General features: G+C 36.7%; 4 protein-coding genes across 4 annotated transcripts; 1 reads left to right on the top strand and 3 right to left on the bottom strand.

Moving 5' to 3' along the window:
• Nucleotides 1–780: 780 nt before the first annotated feature.
• Dzip1 (DAZ interacting zinc finger protein 1) lies at nucleotides 781–5,657 on the bottom strand. The gene is made up of 9 exons (XM_076795350.1): nucleotides 4,920–5,657; nucleotides 4,481–4,845; nucleotides 4,040–4,408; nucleotides 3,856–3,972; nucleotides 2,622–3,794; nucleotides 2,260–2,437; nucleotides 1,684–2,194; nucleotides 1,493–1,613; nucleotides 781–1,434 (listed from the first exon to the last, which is right to left on the bottom strand). Exons 1-9 carry the CDS (start codon nucleotides 5,038–5,040, stop codon nucleotides 1,138–1,140), a joined length of 3,252 nt encoding a protein of 1,083 aa, XP_076651465.1. The 5' UTR covers nucleotides 5,041–5,657; the 3' UTR covers nucleotides 781–1,137.
• Nucleotides 5,658–5,877: 220 nt separating this feature from the next.
• On the top strand, nucleotides 5,878–7,470 carry Sf2 (splicing factor 2). Its single transcript, XM_076795351.1, has 3 exons — nucleotides 5,878–6,186; nucleotides 6,769–7,153; nucleotides 7,229–7,470. The coding sequence occupies exons 1-3, from the start codon at nucleotides 6,017–6,019 to the stop codon at nucleotides 7,418–7,420; spliced, it is 747 nt and encodes a 248-aa protein (XP_076651466.1). The 5' UTR covers nucleotides 5,878–6,016; the 3' UTR covers nucleotides 7,421–7,470.
• A 5,550-nt stretch (nucleotides 7,471–13,020) lies between these two features.
• On the bottom strand, nucleotides 13,021–21,558 carry LOC143358200 (uncharacterized). The gene is made up of 18 exons (XM_076795158.1): nucleotides 21,440–21,558; nucleotides 21,193–21,348; nucleotides 20,818–21,030; nucleotides 20,497–20,747; nucleotides 20,151–20,297; nucleotides 19,991–20,028; nucleotides 19,475–19,488; nucleotides 19,383–19,388; nucleotides 19,129–19,193; nucleotides 18,390–18,594; nucleotides 17,989–18,218; nucleotides 17,082–17,121; nucleotides 16,971–16,998; nucleotides 15,648–16,145; nucleotides 14,169–14,454; nucleotides 13,829–14,093; nucleotides 13,291–13,463; nucleotides 13,021–13,209 (listed from the first exon to the last, which is right to left on the bottom strand). The coding sequence occupies exons 2-18, from the start codon at nucleotides 21,278–21,280 to the stop codon at nucleotides 13,036–13,038; spliced, it is 2,721 nt and encodes a 906-aa protein (XP_076651273.1). The 5' UTR covers nucleotides 21,281–21,348; nucleotides 21,440–21,558; the 3' UTR covers nucleotides 13,021–13,035.
• On the bottom strand, nucleotides 17,067–18,724 carry LOC143357846 (uncharacterized). The gene is made up of 3 exons (XM_076794480.1): nucleotides 18,390–18,724; nucleotides 17,561–18,236; nucleotides 17,067–17,501 (listed from the first exon to the last, which is right to left on the bottom strand). The coding sequence occupies exons 2-3, from the start codon at nucleotides 17,768–17,770 to the stop codon at nucleotides 17,184–17,186; spliced, it is 528 nt and encodes a 175-aa protein (XP_076650595.1). The 5' UTR covers nucleotides 17,771–18,236; nucleotides 18,390–18,724; the 3' UTR covers nucleotides 17,067–17,183.
• Nucleotides 21,559–22,125: the final 567 nt, after the last annotated feature.

Below are 22,125 nucleotides of genomic sequence, written 5' to 3'. Positions count from 1 at the left end.
AAGAAACCGAGATATAAAATAACTTTTAAGCCATGAATATTCGCACGCATTAATTTATCGTACAGGTAACTCCGGTAACGCAAAAATCATTTCGGGCCACCACAGTTCTTATGTGGATTACCAAACAAAAAGTTTATGGCATCCATATAAGAACTGCCTCGGTGTGATCGTGTCCAGGCGTTGACAATAGCTCAGCTGGTCCAGCTCGAGGCCGACCTCGGGTGAACGAACGCAGACGTAAACCTTTTGTTTACGTCTGTTGTCATACTTGTCGCGAGGCCATCGTTTCCCAAATTCCGAAATATCAAATCCGCTGCCCGTCGTCCTTGGCTCGCTTGATTTACCGCCTTATCATCTCGCCGTTTGTATAAACCTTACCTCCTGTTATAATATAAATGTTTATAACAATTCCTTTCGCCAATGATGTCGACACGCACTCCCTTGACCATCTTGTCTCCCAATTTTTTAGTAAAGATAGATGACAGAACTCAAGGTACAGAATAACTTTTGAACCATGAATAAATGTACACTGACAAATTTATTGTCTCTGCTTGTTTAACGATTATAAGAATTCCTCTTACCAATGGTGCTTGTCGAATACCCCCTCTTGGTTATCTTACCACCTAATCTTTTAGTAAAAATGACTAATAGTACTCGAGATACAGAGTAACTTTTAAAGCATGTCTTGAGCATGTCTTAAAGCATGTCAAAGTAATTTTTATGCATGATTATTCGAAGAGTATACAAGATACTCGATTCTCATTAACATTTCTAATTCAGATTACTCGGTATTTCATATCGTGCGACACGAAACAGTATAATAAGGTGACTGGCGTACTCTTACATCTCGTCTATGATATTGGTTCCACTATATTAATTCCGACCGATACGGTAGGATGTGACACAATTTACTAACACATACTATTTTAATCTATTGTTTTATTTATTTCCTGTACAAAAGTGTATTGTTAGAATAAATATAATAATCATTGACACAATGATTGTCTCTTTGGTAGCATAGACTAGAGAAGATAAAAAAATTAATCAACAATATTGTAATTGTTAATATTAAGGCACTATTTCGTAGTGATTTTTCACTTTATAAACTCTTCTTCTTGAAGTACGTTTTACTGTCGCCTATTCTAATTTTAAGATGTCACTAATTTCAACATCCAAATCTGAAATTTCTGATATTGACTCCACATACAAAGCTTCTGCTGTTTTATCCTTTGAATTACGCGGAGCCGGTCGTGGTACCGAATCAGTTAATTTAGAATTAAATGTTGATCCTTTAAGCGAACTTTCTAAAAGTGAACTTATACTTGTAGAACTCATTTGTGGAGTATCATTGTTTTGACTTTGTTTATCTTGTATATATTTCGAAGAAAATATTGTTTCGACTGATCCGACAGGCCTTTGTCTCACCATACTTAACTGAAAATAAATATCTTTGTTTAATATTATAAAAGATTAAATACGTTTTGTAAGTTACCTTTTCTTCGAGTTTTCTTGATATTTCTGCGATTTTATCACTTTGGGACGTTTTCAGTACTATGTTACTTGTGTTTTTAAAGCCTTCTTTTTCTGATAAGTGATTTTGTTCATCAAAAGCACTATATAAATAAAAAATTATATACCAATTTTAAGTGTTTTTAAAAAATGTTGAAAGTAGATCGTTTATACCTTAAGATGTCCCAGCTTCTCTTATGTGATTGATCTTCTTTATTATCGTTATGAAATGAACTTTCTGAGTCTACTTCATCTTCCAGATCGAAATTCACTTTCTTCTTAATTAAACTGTTCGATGATCCATTTGCAGATTTTAAAACGCTTTTACTCTGTTTTGGAGATATTGAAATATTTTGAGACTCTAACTGTATATTCGAATTATCAATATCTTCATTCCGAATGGATTTAACATCTAGCGTAGTTTTGCTATCTCTGCTTTGATGTTGTGCAGACTCAAAGAGAGATTTCATTTTGCTCAAAGAATCTTGTGGTTGCGGTGTATTGTCTGCCGATTTGGTTAAACTTGAAAATACTTCTAGTGGACTATCCATATTTTTGTAACTCGAGATCTTTGCAGGTCTTACAGACAATAGTTCATTTTCATTTTCATTTCTAATCGAGTCGTCACTTTCTGCAGAAGAATATAATTTTCGATCCGGCGCTTGCAAAATAGAAACAGAAACTCCTGAAAAAATAATCATTTACTCTTTTAAGTACCCAAAAAATTAATTCACAAAACGTATTAGTTACCCGAATTTTTCCTATCTCTAAATGTTTTCATTGGCGTTGATTTATCATTGCGTTCGAATTTATATGGAATCTCTTTTTTCGAATGTTTAGATTGTTCTGCTCCTTTTCTATCTTTAGAGATTTCCTTTCGAACCTTCTGAATTATTTTCGATTTCGTCTCATGATATTTTGGTATCCTCTGAAACAGTTAATATGACAGATTATAAGTTTTCTTCCGCTTAAGATTTACTATTTTTTTAACACTAGGTTTATGGGACGCGTTCTAATGTTTTTAATTTATATTTAATTTATTTTTGTAAAGTAATGTAAAATAGTCAGTTTTAGTGCTCCGTAAATCTAGTATTAAAAAACGTTTCCATTACTTTCATAGAAATCTTTTGATGATGCTTCAGGATATCCATTTTCTGTTTAAACGTAGCCTTCGGTATACCCTGCCATTCCGGATCTATTCCCATATCTTTCAATTTCTGTTCAAACGCATCTAATAAATTTGCTCGCAATCTTTTACGTGATACATTATGTTGTATTGTCTTTTTAGCTTTCGAATGAGTTGGCGGACTTGATCTACGACTATTTACTGGAGTATTATCGTTAACCACAGTAACACTTTCCGATACGGATTGAGAACTTGACTCAGAAGTAACCGACTCTGAATCCGTTTCAGAACTTACATCTTTCTTTGAAGTTTCTGAATGTATGCTATTTTTTGTGCTAGATAAAAATCTATTATATATATTTCTGTCGAAGATATCTTCCAATTTTTTCGTTGTAGATTCATTCAACTCGCTTTTTATAATAAACTGATCATTTTTCTCATGGTTTGTGTGCTTTACTTCATTAATAATCCTCTTTTCTGATTCAGAGTCTTCAGACTCCGACCCATCACTTGTAGTAGAACCTTTTAAATCTTTTTCCACGATCTTCTTATCATTCAATTTTTTGTGCTTTACTATACTTTTATCCTTTTGTTTAATATTTGTTTTGTCTTCATACGGAACATCTTTGTTTCCAGATTTTACCGTGTGAACGGTTTTTATAAATTTATTTTGTGATTTCACTGGAAACAGCTTCTTTTGCAATTGTGGACTCGATGTATCATCGAAGTCCTCTACAATTATTTGCTCCGTTTTCGCATCTACATGATCGTTCTGTTTAAAATCTCGTTTCTCTGACTCTTTTACATTTATTTTGTACTGATTTAGTACCGTAGATCGATCATGTCCGCCCGATTGCTTTTCACAATATCTGTTTTTCTCATTTAATTGCGAAATGCTTAGTTCATTCGACAAGGAGTGTATTCGTTTATTTTGTTCGGTTAATATATTCGATTGATTCGCAGTTTGACGCTCCAAATCGTTCACTTTAGACTCGTATTCGGTTCTCATGTCCTCAGCTGCTCTCTGTGTTTGTTTTAGCTCCATCGTGAGTCTCTCAACATCACTATGATGTTGATTTTCTAGTTGTTCAATCTTTGACTTCCAAAAATTTTCCTGTACCTGTAGTTTCGCTTGCACATTTTCTATATCTGGAGTTAACTGTAAAAATGCAATACAAGCAGTTAGCTTGAATGAACCTTACAAAGCAGCATTTACTTACTCTTTCAAACAACTGATTCCTTAACTTCTGAAATTCTTTTTCCTGCTGATTCATAAGTGTATATACATTCGTTTCTGACGTCTTCTCAGAAAGTATCTTCTCTTTCTGTCTTAAGCTCTGTTAAGGAACATTTTTTTATTTAAATGATATATAGTATTACATTTTTTTCTTATCTTATACTTACATGTATCTCATCAAAGAGCATGGTTTTCAAACTTCTTATTTCCTCTTGGTATTCTTTATACCCTTGATTTTCCTCAGGTTTATTATTATGTTTAATATTTTCAACTTCACTTTCAGACAGTCTTCTATCAGAATCTTTAACTCTTTGTTTCTCAGGAACCTTTTCAGATTCGTTCCGTATCACTCTCTCTGTCTCATTTAGTCTTTCCTTTAAGTTTTTTATTTCGTTATGCAGTTTTTCTGTTTCGCTACGATAATGTTCATGTACAGGAGAGGGAGTCATACATAAATCAGACATGTACGCATGTCTTCTTAAAATGTGACCACTCAAAAACATTGAAGATATAAATGTTTTCGAGCAGTGTGGACACTAGAAAGAAAAATGGAGTTCATTATATATATATAAATTACAGCATGACAGTGTACAAAATAACATTATTACCTTGAAAATTTCACCACTACTATCTCCAATTTTAGTTTCTATTAACTTACTCCTATCCTTTGCCTTCTCTTTCAGGTGCTTTACCATTTCCTCTAGAGTTTCAATTTCTTTCTTTAGTTTAACATTCTCTTCTATCTTTGACTTTAGTTCGTCTTTTAATATTACTACGCTATGATCTAAGTACTCTTTGCAGTACAATAAATATTCAACAGCCAATTGTGCAAGGCGGAAGAGTTTTACAAAACTGGGATCCAAAATCTTAATGTCGTATTCGCTTTCTAAAGAATAATCTATTACACTGTTTATATTGTCATCAATCACATAGAAATCTCTGTCTCTTATGATGCGATCTATGTCTATGTTGCCTGGAATCATAATCGTATCAAACATATATAACAATTAGGTATATACTGTGCTCATGTAAACAGTGTAAACATACTTATACGGTTCCAGTCTACTCGTATCCTGGACTTGTGCATGTTAAAATAAAAACCTGATTCCCTGGCCAGCTTTGGAAAATCATGACACCATTTGGTGCCAACGCGAAATGAAAATGCCATTTCTATTTATTTACAAATTTTGTTAAATGTGTTTGTGCATTGTTTAAAACTACTCTCGTATAACTACCGATTACTTGAAAATACAAAACGACGAAAGGCAGTGAATGATCGTAATATGATCGGCATCATTGTTACTGCATTTAAAATAAAACAATACCATTTCAAGAAGGAAGCAATAAATAATATAACCACTTATTGTATTTGTACATTTCGAGGTTAAAATAAGTGATGTAAACAAGATTTAACAGGTGTGACAGGCTCCGAGGAGTGCCACCTACAACTTATTAATTTACGCATTGTGTATTCTTTTATTTTATCAATTATATTTTTACATAGACAATCCAACACGAGCAAATTCTCAAAATAAAATAACAGGTTCAATATAAATATTCAATAAAAAATACATATAACAATGCTCAAAATTAATGGATATAATTACATGACAATTATCATTTTTACAATATGTCAGACTATTTTACATAAAAGTATAATTTCAGGTAATGCGATTTTCATTTGAAATGGATGTAACGATCGGAAATTTTTACGTTTACAATAAATGTTATGAAACAGATGGGATGGTGTGCAGAATGAAATTTGTGCTTTTTTATTTGAGGTCATACGCGTTTTAATAAATTCATCGTGTCGTCGAGGAGAATTAAATGCATAAATTGAATAATAAGGAAAAACGATGGCTTTCAAACATAAATCGCTGATTGGCGAGGGAAGGAATGGCGATGCACGGCACGGAACATAATTGGTCGTCGACCGCACAAAAATGTCTGATAGGTTCGTTCACATTCGTTTAGCGTTCTTGATTTCTGTGCCTTTCGTGATCACGCTTCACTTCGACCGGTACCTCCATCTTGTTTGTTTCATCAATAGAGGTAGTGTGAGATTATTCGGGCCGATTAAATATTGTTTTAAAGTGTTTTTATACGGGTCTGGCAAACGTTGAACGGTAACCAGAGCTGTGAACATGTCTCACGGCGGTAGGAACGAATGTAGAATTTACGTGGGCAATTTGCCGCCCGATATAAGAACCAAAGACATCCAGGACCTTTTCTACAAGTTCGGTAAAGTTATCTTTGTTGATTTAAAAAATCGTAGAGGACCGCCGTTTGCGTTCGTCGAATTCGATGATCCAAGGTACGCACAACAAATTTACGATTCTCCAAAATATACCTATTTTCCGTACATATCATGCACTATTATCGGATATTTTAATTATCCGTCTATCTTATCTTTCTATTTTTTCAGCGAGAATAGTCTTATTATTTACATTTGCGTAGTCTTCAGGAATTCAAATTGTATTTACTGATCTTTGAAATTAATTGCGGTTTATTAAGATTAACCACAGAAGGATATTGATATTTTGGATAAATATTTATTGAAAATGTACATGGTGTCTCAGGTTGTAATGGTCAAACTTGGTCGGTATATTCCATAGATTGAAAGAAGAAAAAAATGTTATGTAATCATAAGTGATTTCATGTTTTCTTAAGAAGTTATTATAAAAATATTGGATATGAAGCAGTAACATATTTGTAGTTATTGCAACAATATGTGGAGATAGATAAGCAATATTTACATGTAGTTGTCTATGCAAGCTGTCATTATACTTATTTTCTTATCTAGACGTACAGAATTTATTGGCTTCGCTTGATCATTACAATTTGGAGCATCCTGTACAAAATGGAACATGCAGTACATATGATATCTTGTTTACAGAGATGCCGAAGAGGCAGTGCATGTAAGAGATGGATACGATTATGATGGTTATAGATTAAGGGTTGAATTTCCAAGGGGAGGTGGACCTAGTAATAATTTCCGAGGTGGTCGTGGAGCTGGTGACACTGGAAGGGGTGGTCGTGGTGAAATGAGTAATTCTAGAGGTCGTGGACCTCCTGCAAGAAGATCTCAGTATAGAGTGCTTGTTACTGGACTACCACCGTCTGGTAGCTGGCAAGATTTAAAGGATCACATGCGCGAAGCTGGTGATGTATGTTTCGCGGATGTTTATAAAGATGGTACTGGGGTTGTTGAGTTCTTACGGTATGAAGACATGAAATATGCTGTGAAGAAGTTGGATGATTCCAGATTTAGGTCGCACGAAGTAAGCTACATATTGAATGATTAATTTATAGGAAACTGTTGGTATCTGTACTACGAGATTCTTTTCTGTTTGCAGGGTGAAGTAGCCTATATTCGAGTGAAAGAAGATCATAGCAGTGGTGACAGGGGGCGCAGTGAAGACAGAGAGAGAGGACGAAGTCACTCGCGAAGCTACAGCCCACGGCGTCGTGGTTCACCCACGTATTCACCATTACGGCGTAATTACACGCGATCAAGATCTCGCTCCAGATCTCGTTCATACGACTAGTGTGTACGTATATGTTTCACATGGTAATATAAGTAAAAGGCTTATCGATATTTGCTTTACCATGTTTCATTATTACTGATTTGAATTTCACTTAAAGACACCTTCCAATCCAAATCGACTTTGTACAAATTATGAAATTATTACTCTACACGTTGTTTGAATTTAGTAATTGCATTGTATGTAATGTATAGTTAGAGCACGGTTCGTTTTATATATATACATATATATATATATACCAAAACTATTTCTTAATGATTTCGTCATTTCTTTTTGTTTCATTATTTTATTTATCAACTGACTATTTTACAAAGACGTATCTGAAGGTTATTAATTACTGGAATAAACCGGAAATCGTGATTGGACTTTTCTAACAGTGGACACTAGCATAACGTTACAATGTCATTATTCTCGTTGCTGAAATAAAGAGGAATCGTGCTCGTATTAATTGCATAATATTGTTGATGGTACATTGATTAGAGTTACTTTTACGTCTAAAAAAAGAAAATACATTCCTTTGTGTATTTTACAATTTATTTTGACACCACAAGTACATTTGAAATGTGTAACAATTTTGAAGTATTACGAATGAGAACCTAAAACGCAGTGACTAATATAATCAGTCGTTTAATCGGTATTCACATAGATAAGTACCTTTTGTTGTATAATTACCAATATTATATATACGTTCAGAGCGAATGTTCTCATTTAATGGATTAATATGCGATCATTCTCATTGCACTGCACAACATCACAATTGGTAAATGTACGAGAAAACTTAACTCGATGTGAATACAGCGTTTGATTGTCGTTTTACATTTATTTATTCACAGTTGCAGTGTTGAGAGGACAGCACAGTTTTATGCATACTTAACATCTAAAATTCATTCAGGCTTCTAATACTAAAAAAATGCTTAACATGAAAATTTACGAAACTAACATATTGTTTTTTCTTTTATTATTGATTGCTCAAAATTATTCTGTACAAGTAAAAAAAAAAGGAAACAATGATATGACGAAATAAGTACATATTTTTAATATGTGATACATGATCTGCAGACAAGAATATAATACAGTACAATGAAAATAGATTCGACTTTAAGAAAAGATTTGTTGAACCCATTGAAAAAAGGTACATCTTCTTAAGAGAAGCATTAATTTTACCAGATAACTCGTGTGTACAGACAAATACATCAAGGTTGTTTACACGGCTCATCGTCGTTCAAATTATCACGAAAGTTAGTTTCCGTTTTGACTATACAAATGATGACAATACAACATGCTCCATGTGCTGAAAATATAATACCTAGAGAATGTAATACATCGATATCCATCAAACGATGGTACATATAAGGCATAATGTTTGATAAATGTAGGTGAAAGATTTATTTTTTGCTAAACAATCGATAATCATACAACCAGTTTATTTTTCGAAAAAAGAAAATTCTCACAGGTATCTCTTGTTACGTATTCTTCTTGTTTACTCGATTCGGTAACAGATTAAAAATACGTTTTTCCGTGTATTCAAGTTCTTTAACGACGATCAAATCGGGCCACTCTTCTGGTTTAATGAAGAAACTATGTACTACTTCTAAACGAGAGAGAGAGAGAGAAACATAATAACTGAATCTATTATTGTTACGAATATACAAATAACATATCTGTTACAATCGTATGGATAGATCCTGTGAGATATCCATATTATAGTAAATTTTAAGTTATACACGACCCATCTAGAGAAATGTGTTTTTACCGTCAAACGATTACTTTCGTATCGATCATGATACTTTTTCCACCACACACATTTCTCGGTTGACGTTTTCCTTTTCGAGATCAGAATAATTTTTTATCCGGTACGTCTGACGCCAGAAAAATATGCATTCTGAAATTCCTTACGATACATTCGAAATGGTGAAGGAAAACAATGATTTCGTGTAGATTATTATTATTGCAAATAAATACCGTGACTTTCGTCCGCGTTTGCAACTCCAATTAAAAGAAAAAAATGTTCGCGTTGAACACCCGCAAATTGTCCCGCTTTGCAAAAACAATTGCTCAACCGTTATCGCATTCACTCGTTCGCCCGTGAGTCACCGGTGTTGCATTTGCAATGGTAAAATTTTATATATAACATTAATGCATATTGTATAAGGGACTAATGTATTTTTTCTTCTTTTGTATATTGGATTGGATTATAAACACAATGAATGAAAAACTGAAATCGACACGATCTTGCTTCTTGGATGGATATAATACACATTCGCTTGACGGTGGGATGAGATGGAATGCGTTTTGGATGGATTTTGTATGGAGCATATATTATAAAAAAGGATTAAGACGTATAAAAAAAAATGGGAATGAAAATAATGAGACAGAGTAAGGATACTTTCAAGAGGAAGTTCAGGATCAGGAGAGGAATATCAGATAATGAAAGAAGGGATCCATTTCATTCAAGGATTCTCAAATTAGCTGGATTTTCATCAGAAAACGTTGGCAAATCCATTTACAAGGATTCGAAACGCTATCGTTCCGTGTAGTTTCCTTTTTCGCATTGCCGGGCAAACTAAAGCGACCGTATATAATATTCTCCAGATCGTGGTTTACAATAGAGCAGTGTTTTTAACGTTGACGAACTAAACACGGGAGAGAATGATCGAAACCGTGACACGAGACACCCGGTAACGAACAGCTCTTTGGGACAGTGATTTTCGTAACTTTTTTCTCTTACGTTTTTTCCAAGACCGTCCGGAACTGGTAATGGGAGTATATGTCAACCTTGCGCAAATATTTTATTTTTCGTCGAGCGGCTCCGGCCTCCGCTGTTTTCGTAAACGGGAGTATCACAATCGTACGGTTTTGTCGTTCCGGAGACAATAACTTTAATCTTCTTCCGAAGGAATCCCGGTTAACCACACCCATTCATTCATCTGTATAAATCGGCGAGAATGCGAGACACGAGAATAATAAAAAGACTGGTTCCAACACGCGAGAGGAGGACGAACCACTCCTTCAGCAAGTCTTCTTCATTTCTCGTTGACTCGTGCAACGAGGGTTCGCTGTGTAATAGGAAGTTCTGCGGTTTAGCATTCCTCAGGATCCAAAGGAGAAACGGCGGAGAGCGTCCATGGGGTGTCCCCCACATAAGGAAAACTGTCGCGATTTCTGTAAACTAGCCCTGGCTCACAGCCTTCGTTCCACTTCGGGAGTCACAGCCTCGTCTCCAAACCGTTCTTCTCTCGGCTATATATATATATATATCTCGATCTTGGATTGCATTATTGATCGATCGTGTGTCCTGTCTCGATAACGAACTATCATCGTCCGGGAAACTATAACGCGCAAGAGGATAACGTTCGGATTATTCGTTCGGATAAACTAAAAAAAAAAACAGTATGTAAAAAATATAAACGGAATATCCTTCATCTATTAACAAGGAGCGGCTCTCCCCTAGTTGTAGAGGATCTCCCGGGACAAAAAATCTCTATAAAACGAAAGACAGGATTCGGAAAAAAAAACGGTTGGATTAGGATGCTGACGGAATTAATTAGAGTTCATGATGGATTCTTTGGATGTGCGGATGTATAAAAAATATATATGTATATATATATTGGCTCTGGATATAGTCGCCGGATCGTGTGTTATAAAATGGATCGCTTGGATCTTTTGACCGGATACCGCTCTCAGGATTCATACTCAGGATCTGTAAACGGATTTGGATTAACGGTGTGTCGATCTCTGATCGAGCATGAGCCTCTCGCTCATGCTTCAAATAGGTTCTCACGGATTTCTCGCCTAGGTCGGATACGGGATTTGGACTTGCACTTAGCGGGATCAATACATACAGGATATAGTCGGATATCATTTTTCACGGATCGAAAAACGGATGTGATCACTCGCTGTAAGGTATTTGATCATGTTTAATATCTGACGTCCCTTCGATATATATATATACATACACGTACACAGCATATAATATTTTTCTGCATGCATCTCTTCTAAACGAACAGTATTTTTATACCGCCCACTAAAAGTCCCACTCTATTTGATTTTGTCACCAGTACAATTCGTCTACCATCAGAAACTAACTTAAATAACAACAGTTGTACAACACTGTTTGTTCGAATGAATATTTAAGTGTGTTTGATCTAATCGTTCATATCCTTTACGTTCAGCTTTGAAACACCGTTTCATACCCCCCCCCCCAGAAAGAAACATGCTCGAATTTGTTGGCAGATTGAATGTCTGTCCCCCTGCCTCACCCCCGAAAACCACTCTTTTTCTCTCTGGTAGTATTAACCTTTCCAAGATAGTATCCACCATTTTTTTTTTTCCACCCACCACCAAATAGAGAATTAATTGTTACATCTTGGTATTTACGTTCTTTTTTCTTTGTTCCTCGGCGATAGAGATTTTACAGAGCTCCTGGTCGTTGATATCTAATCGGGAAGACACAATAAACGATATGCTTTGTTGCCATTCACATGTTCTTGGATATCCTGAACTCCTTTCCTCAACTAATGTGTATTATTCTAAAGTACTTCTATATTTTTTTTAATTGTACCATTGGTATTTAGTTCATTTTCGTTTTGTGTGCTTGACGCAGGATTCTAGAGGGGTATAGTCATATTTTCTTTCTATAGAATCCACTATAGATCTCTTGTTTCTTTTAGTTTTTATTTCCAACATGTTTCAGTTTGGTTTAATCGAAGAAAATATATAGATTACTGTGATCCATTAATTATTAAGAAATAGTTCTATCGAAGATTCATGCTTTTCAATCTGAATATTATTCATATTTTTTTCTATCAAAATATAATGTATTAGAAAAACAATTTTGTTTTCGAAAAATGCGGATTTGAATGTATAATAGGAATTCTGGAGCATCCATATCAGTAGGTGAGTAACATGATATCAAGACAAAGAAGTATAACGCTATTAATCTTCTGTTATCAGTAAGTCCGTTTGGATGATCCATTGAATCAAGAGAAGAATATGCTTCTACTGGTCTTGGATACATAACTAATTGATAAAGTAAGAGTTTCATAAGATTAGTTCTTGTACCTTATATCGTTGATATTAATTCAAGTTTTCGTTTGGTGCTGTTTTTAAATACATTTTATAAAAGCTTCGATTACTGTTTCAATATGTACATGTGAATAAAATGTCTTTGTTCTACTGGAACCACGACTGTCTTGCGCGACAGGGTTTTGCAAATCGTTAGATTCAAGTTCATTAATCTTTTCGGAACTTGAATCTAATTATTTGAAAGACTCCATTCTGGTTTTCTCACTCCTAAATAGTCAATGAAATCGTGACTACGCTTTACCAGCATCATTATTAGATTACAGATCTTTATGCAAATTCCAATGTTCAAAAGTTATATTTCTAAAAATTGGAACGCGGAAAATGTTTGTTTAACCATTCACAAACTTTTGTGCACCGTAAATGCATAAAGATCTGCACTCTGATGGTTATATTATTGTAACAAGAATTAAGGTTGAATTTTGCAATATTTCAAGCAAGTATCGTGCAAGTTGTTTATTTGCAAATATACAAAGTGTCGAGTGACATAACGTTTTACGGTAACCGGGCAAGATAAAGGAGTCCGTTCTTCGAGTCTACATCATTTCACGCACGGGTGTGATGACCATGTCTCTGATGAGCACGTTTTCTGGGGTCTGCATCGCGAAGAGGATGCAGTCGGCGACGTCCTTAGGTTTCAAGGCCATCTGTGGGTTCTCCTTCAGGAATTGGGCTGTCATGCTGCTCTCCACTAAGCCGGAGGAGATGCACTGCGACAAGAGAGACATATCCTTTACTCGTCAGGATCTATAGGTAGGAATATAGAGATTACAACGAGCTGGGAAACTCACCATGACTTTCACGTTGGATTTGAGTTTTGCTAATTCAGCGCGGAGGCATTCAGTCATCGTGGTCATCGCGATTTTGCTGGCAATGTAGGCTGGGGACCATGGCAGCTCAGAGAACATGGGCATCCTCCATGAGTAGACGTCGTTGATGTTCATGATCATACCATTGTCAATTCCTGGAAACATAATGCTCAGTAATGCTTCACTGGGAAAAATCCTCTATCCAGAAACTTAGAAGATCATAAAACTTTGAGGATAGCTCTATTCTGCAATTTTTTTGGCTGGTCAATTTTTGTTACGGGGGTTTTTCATTTTCGAAGCATCGATTTTTAATTGTATTGTCTTTAAGTATAAGTGTTGTAGAGACTTTTTAAAGGCTACTTCTTTTAATCACAATTAGCTTTTGCAGTTTTAAGTATTTTGACATAAAAAAATATATAATGTAGTCTTTTCCATTTTTAAGAATGTATGTTCCACAATTTTCTGATTCTGGGATGCCCCAATGTCCCTTCTAAGGTGATCTAGCCATTAGAATACTCACCCTTCTTGCGCATCATCTTCAGGACTTCCTTGGTCATGCACGTGAGTCCCAGGAGGTTCACGTCCAGGATCTTCTTCCAGTCCTCCATGTCGCTGTTCTGCATTGTGAACTTCATGTTGATAGCGGCGTTGTTTATCAGGATGTCGAGAGCTCCCAGGTTCTTCTCAATCCACTCCAAAACGCGCTGGATGTCGCCCTGGTTGGTGAGGTCGCATTGAAGAGGGTAGAACTTGCCTGGCTTGTTCTTCAGCTCGTCAGCGAGGAGCTTTGAAAAAGAAAGGGAGTGTTTAACGAGAAGCTACGACGAAGAGAGCAAGGTGTCAAGAAAGCTGAATGGTACCTTCATCTTGTCGACGGAGGGGGCAATGCCCACGACCTTCATGCCCTTGCTGATCAGGCTCTCTACCAGGGCTCTGCCGATACCGGAGCTGGCGCCGGTGATCAGGGCTATCTTTTCAGACCAGAATTTCTGTTCCATGGTTGTTGGAAGTGTTTTGCTTTCTCTTGAAAACAGCGAATGAACGGTGCAAACAATGCGAAGTCGATCTGCATTTTTCGGTGGTCCGCCGGCCCGTTTTATACCAAAGTGAAGTTGTGGTCCAAGATTACCGAGGTCAGGGGCCAATCTTCAAGAATAAGATTTCACCGACCTGCTCGTATACATCCGCCCCATCACGATACCCCCAAAACGATACTATTTTATTTACGAGGGTATAAATCACACGCGTGAACGCATCTTGCTGAAGAAATTGATCGTTGATAATCGTATTTTTCAATCGTTGGGTGACTTTTTTCTTGTATGAGGAAAGAGATTGGCGAAATGTAATTTAGGATAATCAATTTTATGTGGATACGATGCTGGACTTGAAATAGCTTTTGAATTAATCAATACTCTATGCAAGTACCTTGATACTTTTCTTGTAGGCTATTGTACTCTATAATGTAGAGAATGGAGATATTCATTGGCCAATCTGTACAGATATAAAAAATCTGTAGTTCCATTTTGGAGAACAATAATGAATTTTATAGTCATTAGTAGATGGTGCACTACGCGACACCATTGATTTTTTCAAATTAAATTTTTACTCGATTTTCATTTCTTTTTAAGACATTACCTATTGACGGTTTTTAATCGTTTCTGAACATCTATGATTTACTAGAAAATGTTTAGTAACAATTGTTAAATGTACAAGTGGTTTCTTTTAATTTTTTTTATTAAAGTTCCGACATTGCAAATTTATTAGCAGAGTACATCTTTAGGGAACAGTTTTACTGAAATTTGCATTCAATTCTTCATCATCTTTAATCTAGATGAAAAGGATGTTCAACGTCCACATTTACCTCGCTTCCATGAAAAAATATATGTATAAATACAATTTAAGATACGCGGGTGTATTTACAGCTCATTATAATTAACGATAAAACGTGATATACCTATCTAAACGGCGTAACACTTTACGCATATTGCATCAGACGTTTACGTGTAAAGTTTTTCACATTCGGCGTGATATTACAGCCACCACGCAGAAATCGTTAACACTTTAACGTTAATTAATTTAAAAAAAGAGGGAGAAGATATTGTATATCAAAGAAACAAGAACAATTAATTCGTCTTCAATTACATGAACTGATCTGCAATAATCATTTCAATTTAAAAAACACATCTTGCATTCAAATTCAATTTTTGGAAAATACGTATGATAGAAACGATTAGGAATATTGCATTAGAATTTTCAAAGATCGCGGGAGTTTCTTTTTCGGTGTGAATCGATCTATCGTCTCTTCGATAGGTCGATCCCCATAAAAAGATCGATACAACCCCGTATCGTTGGGATCTCGAAGAAAAACAAGACCCTCGGCAGCAGTTTCGCAACATTTTGGATCTTCCTTTTTCGAAGACTGATTCATTTGCACAATGCCGCGAGTCTTGTTCAAAAGTGCATCTCCCCGTTGCACCCTTAAATTATTCAACCCTAATTCATCTTCGTTCAGCATTTGAATTACTCGATCGGCTAGATTGACCGCGTCTTTTGAACGGCCTCCTTTTATCGCATTGTCCGCGTACTCGTTCAGTATATCGATTATCCGTTGCAATACTTCGATATCTTTCGTAGAATCGGGCGATTGCAATTCTCGCGCCATCTTCCGATACTTCAAATATGACTCCAACGCCAGATCAAACTCCCCGCGTCTTAGGAAGCAGTCGCCGAGGAGCACGTGCGATTCTGGGGCGAAATTCGTTAATTTACTCTTGTAAATTACGTGTGCTGCAGTCTCCAGTTTGTCTTGCAACATGTACTGCATCGCCTTCTCGTATCTGCGAAGGATTCATCGGTAGACAACATTCAGGTTTGTGGAAAAATCGAATGGAAAGTACCCCTGCGTCTCCTTTTACACGACAATTTTTTATACGGTTCTTATAATCTGTTTCAGTAATTGTTACATGGGTTTCAATATGTTCTATTTATTATCATATGGTTTTTAATACGTTTTTATATGTTTTGGACACGGTTTCTACCGTGTAAAGGGAGTCCAAGGTGTAGGTTGTATTCCCGCCATAAACTAAATTTTTATTTCGCAAATGGACTGCGGGTTTTGAGTATTTCTGGCAAATGTGAATAGATAAAGATATGGGATAGTAAAATTGTTATTATGTACCGTGTTATTGTTGATTTCTGAAAATTATTAAACAAAGGAATCGCTTTCCGTTTAGCCCCATTTCTAGCAATCGATGTTGAGATCTTTCATTATAAGGAAAAATCCGCAGTCCATTTCTGACTCATATATCCCTAAATATTATAATACAATTCATTTATCGTGATAACGATGTTGCGATAATATTTTTCAATTTAATTAGACTTTAACCTAGTTTAAAGTCGGATTAGGTTAATATAGTTGGTATACTAGCGGGGATAATCGGTATTGCGATCGGTATCACTGTCGATAACGTAGCGAGCTCAAATTTTGATCGTAGACTATGTGTAGGAATAGATGTAATGGTCAATGTATGTTTTAGGGCTTACGGACTTCGTCATCATTTCACAAAAGCTAACTGTAGGGGTTGACTATAAGGGCCAACTCTGAGTGCTACTTCTGAGAGTTAGTTCCAGTTCTAATGGCTACTTTTGAGAGCTAGGGCTACCTCTGAAAGCTAGTCCTGAAGACTACTCCTGAAATTACTATTTCTGAGGGTTAGTGCTCAATATGAGTGCTACCTCTGAAGGCTAGTACTAGTTTTGAAAGCTAGTGCTACCTCTGAGAGCTACGGCTAGTCCAGAGGGGGAATACTGATGCTAAAAAGAATAAAATAAGATTGTTCGCATCAACCACATTAAGAAATCTTTAGTTATCGTCCTTACTGTATCAAATACCACTGCTGGATCATCTCGTTCCGTGTGTCGCGTATCGAAAGCTTCCCCAGAACCGATTGCTGAACATCGCCAGACGGGTCTAACAGCCTCGAAAAATGTCGGCTAACGCTCTGCAACCAAGCAGTTGCCTCGTCCAGTCGGCCAGATAGTCGTAGAACGATTGCTTTTAACATAGTGAAACCAGGGTTCAACGGATTGGTATCTAGTGCCTTGTCTGTGGTGATCAACCCTTTGTCATAGCAACCGTGCATGCACCATAGCACTGTGAATCCTACGAGTGCGTGACCAGCTCTGTACACAACCTATACATGAATCAATTGTATAAAAATGTAATCTCTTCTTTGCTGCAGGTGATACAAACTTGCAATGACTCCTGAGCATGAGCGTTGGCCTTGTTTAACTCGAGGGCTTTCAACAGCATGCGTCTAGCCATCCCCATGTCCTTGAAATAGATCTTGTAATCGGCATACAGGGTTAAAAGGTGGGACAATCGGTCGCCCTCAGCCCTGTGTGCAAACTTGTTCCAGTAACGTTGAAACAATTCATACTTCTTCAGCGTACGCAGAACCATTAGCAGTTTATCCTGTTGATTAATTGTATCAATTTTATTTTACGAAATTATACTGAAGATTATATTCGTTCTCCTGCGCTCAGCGTTTTGCTATTGTTGAAATGGACTTCGTTTGGCTGAGATTGATTTTATCGTACTCTAACAATTGGATATAAGCAAATAATGTTGGCAACGTATTAGTTGTGAATTTTTGCCGAATAAAAATCATAAGGATTCACCTGTACATCGATCGTGTCCACTGTTGACGTTTTCAACTGAAAAACTTGTTCATAGTCACCCAAAGCCATCGTAAGTCTCTTATGATCGTAATGCCAGTTTCCTCGTTCGGTATAGCAATCGATCAATTGGTCATTGTACATATTCTTCGTCTTTTTGTCTGCCATCTTCATATCGAACTTTGTCGCTTGCCTCGCGTTTTCGAAACTTTGTATTGCTTTCGTTAATTTCCCTTAAACGGTACAACCACCTGTAGCTCCAAAGAACTATTGTCAGACTCACTAACGCAATCATCATTATACGTTCCCATCGTTTCGAAAGAATCACGATGCATATTTTCTGATAGAGTCGCGGTACCATAAGCGTATTAATCATTTATAATACTTTTATAATGTTTTAATACCTTGACGACGATATATCTCGCCGTCCAGACCGTAAAAACCGTGGAACCTCGGCTGTAAAAACAGTCCTCTTTTAATCATTTTAATCAAGTTTGGATGATCATCCTCGGTTTGGATGAGCTTCTGAGCTTGCTTGTACAAGCCTCTTGCATCTCGTATTTCTTCGCTTTTTGTGAGCGGCTTGCGATCCATCCATAGTACTCTCAGCTGCATAATAGTTAATTTTTTGAAGTTTTTGAAGTGGTATTCTCATTCTAATATTTTTTAGCCTACCCAATAATTAATATTCTTCTTCTTATGCAGCTTTTGTTATATTACTTAAGGCTGTATGATAATTGATAACTGGACTGCATATATATATACATATATGGGTTTATGGATTTTAGAAGTGTTATAAGAACATTAAAATATAAAGTTCAATAGAGTTTTATCCGATTTATATCTGTTTTTGAATCGCAAAAGTTGCTGCTACTGAAAATTATTTTTTATTCGATTCCGCTTTGCTAAAATTCATCTGTGACAGTGGTGAGTTGCATAAAATGCAGTCTATTAATTTTCACAGGTGCATACTGTAACACTCTTTTAATTTTTCCTACTACATTATCGGCAGTGATGTTTCATAAGCTTGTAGGGCAATATTTATTCAATTTTCTTACAATAAATGGTATAAACAAAATTTTAGGCTCGCATAGTTTATTTTCGATGTGCACTATTGAATGTAACAATTATAGTGCAGCTCACTTTCATAACTTCCTGATGAGGATTCTTGTAACGTAGTTCCGGTGGCGCCAAGGCTTTCTTCTTCTCTGCCAAATCGAATATCTCCATTGCGTTTCGCGAATTTTACAACCGAGATACGGTTTATTTTCGTCAGAGCAAAATCATGCGATAGGTTACATCACACGTAGCATCTCGGGGAAGATAGTGTTAATTACCGTGTAGGTGAAACCAGCCAGAAACAACGATAAGAAGCGAACTTCGCTCCGCTGATTTACCTTCACCTATTTACAACAGTGTGCACAAATTAGGACAGCTATTCTAAAATTAAGAAATGCTATTTTCGAAGTCGTAAAAGATTATGCGTTGCCTCTGGATTTTCTCCTGCAATGAACACAATTTATTGTAGATTACAGAAACCTTTATTGAAACAATTCAGCTACAGTGGACTTTCACTGTTGCAGTTGATTACAATTTTACAAAACGATTATCAATAATATTTAAATATTATAATAACAACAATAATCTTATTGTATGTATAATTAAACAAACTAGTCTCGAGAGACCGCATGTAGATGCACGAAAGCAAAAATGTCAACTAGAAGAAAGCCAAAAAATTCCCACATTGAAAAGTTAATGTTCTTCTACCTGGAGATAGCTTGATAATGAAGGCAGCAAATTAAAAATTATAGTGACTATCTCAGACACGTATTAATTTCTCACCGATTCCCAAAAATGTACGCTACACTGAATAAAACATTGGAGATGTAACGCGTGTGGCGAACCTAACTCTGTAACAAACAATTACCAAAGAAAATTACGACAGCTAGAGTATTAAATGATAGAGAGAAACGCTGTAGTAATAGTGGAACCACTAGTTCACTACCAGGATTCGCCGAGAGGACGCAGTACGATGTCCTGTACCTGAAAATGTCATCGTAAATTCGTTCAGGCTTTTACAAAATTAACAATCACCAGAGTAGCATCCATGTTAGCAAGATATAACAAGGATTGTCTATGAATAAAGAATTTCTCCCAGTACTTACGACAACGTTTGGACCACATGACAGAATGTAAACCGCTGCCGCAGCTACATCATCCGGATCTAACGTAGGAAACGACGCTAAAGCTTCTTCGGAGTACGTGCTGTAGGATATCATCAGCTCTGTGGCGACAAGTCCTGGACTTATACCCTGCGAAAGAAATATTCTCAATATATTAACAACAAACTACACTGTGGTCCCGTAGCTTTGATAATAATCTTGAACTTTCTTAGTCTTCCTACTTGTCTCAAATTGTAGTTAATCTGAATGCGCAAAATCTGCATTCTATTAAGTTACTAAAGTCCAGAAGGTAGTAATAAAATATTAGGACGGAAAATTGAGACAGTACCGTGACTCGTATTCGGGTTCCAGTGAGCTCATGTCGCAGAGTCTGAGCCAGAGCAGCGATGGACCTCTTCGAGGCTGGATAAACGGAAAATCCGGGAATAAAAGGGACTCGTTCGGCAGCGAGGCTGTTCACGTTGATCACGACGCCCTCCTCGCCATCTTGACGCATCATTCGAACAGCTTCTCGCGTGCAAACGCACAAGCCGAGCACGTTTACCTCGAAAACTTCGCGCCAGTCCTCCAGATTCCCGTCTGCAACAGGAAAAATTTGTCAAAGAAATTTTTCAAATTGTTCCAATGAACATGATAGGTCAGGGTTTACCTATCAACGAGGACTCTTTCGTAATCCCTGCGTTGTTCACCAACACGTTCACGGGCCCTAAATTCTCCTGCACCCACGCAAAAGCGGAAACGACGCTTTCCTCTTTGGAAACGTCGCATTCGACGGGATGAAAATTTCCAGGCCCGTCTTCGAGGCTTTCTGCAAGCTCCTTCATCTTGTCGACCCTTCTTGCTAGCCCAGCTACCATCATTCCTTCGAAAAATTTCAATATACAATGGTTACGTTCCAAATTTAAAAAAATTGAAGTTATATGCATAAGTAACATCGACGTGACAAGCTGGAATATGAAATTATTTTTTGTTTGCGTCGAAGGGGTGATATACTAATTTATTATTGGAAAACGGAAGTGCTCACCATTCCGCACGAGCTGTTTGACAATAGCAGCACCGATCCCGGAGCTGGCGCCAGTAACCACCGCCACTTTACCTGTCCAACGGTCCATCCTGACGGTGTCACGTCCAAATCGAAACTGTTCGACGAGATCGCGGTATTAAGGTCGCGCTTATAAGTCTAGAAATTGATAGGTAAAAACTCGGGATCAGCGAAAAATTCATTGGACTGGTCTGACCGGAAATCCGACACCGTCGCGGTAAACCCATACCTAGCCTTCAGTCTGACACGTCCTCGACAATTAATGTTGTTTGCGAGATCCCCGACATCCTGTCTGCGATCTATTCCGATCTAGGCTCTGTTCTGCCGTTTGCTGTTTCTATAATTACCGAGATCTTGACTTGCAAACTGGATGATCTGATAGGAAAAGGAATGTTTTTTCTAAGCAAACTGCAGAACTATTTTCATTTGTAACTTTGTTCATGTATTCCAGGATGTCTGGGGACTGTTTACGAATTTTTATATTCAGGAGAAATGAAATATTAAGAATGGCTGAAATATGATCGTGAGAATATGATGATAGCTAAAATAATTTCATGGTAAACTAGTGATCGATAACATTTAATTAGGATGGTTGAAGGTAAATTTGTCTTACGTTCTCGCTCAAAGACGTTCAATAGTACGCTCTCGATGCGCTTCGTCGAGGAACTGCAACTGCACCGCGGTGCACGATGCACCACTCGATGTAGGACGCTAATTGAGAAGCCCTTGATGCATACGAATTACATTGTTTTCGTCTGCAGGAGTCATAGATTTTTACACGTATTGACAACTGTTCGCAAAAAGAAACTCTTCGCTTACAACATAATAAACTGCAAAAACAAAAACATCAACCCTAAAACAACACTTGTAAATTGAAATGTCACACAATTATTGAGCTTTATTACTGTCTTATAT

Source organism: Halictus rubicundus, chromosome 10 (assembly GCF_050948215.1).
Source record: "Halictus rubicundus isolate RS-2024b chromosome 10, iyHalRubi1_principal, whole genome shotgun sequence".
In the NCBI taxonomy this organism is placed as follows: domain Eukaryota; kingdom Metazoa; phylum Arthropoda; class Insecta; order Hymenoptera; family Halictidae; genus Halictus; species Halictus rubicundus.
The sequence above is the reverse complement of the archived record's forward strand: the minus strand, read 5'-3'. Positions and strand labels throughout refer to the sequence as shown.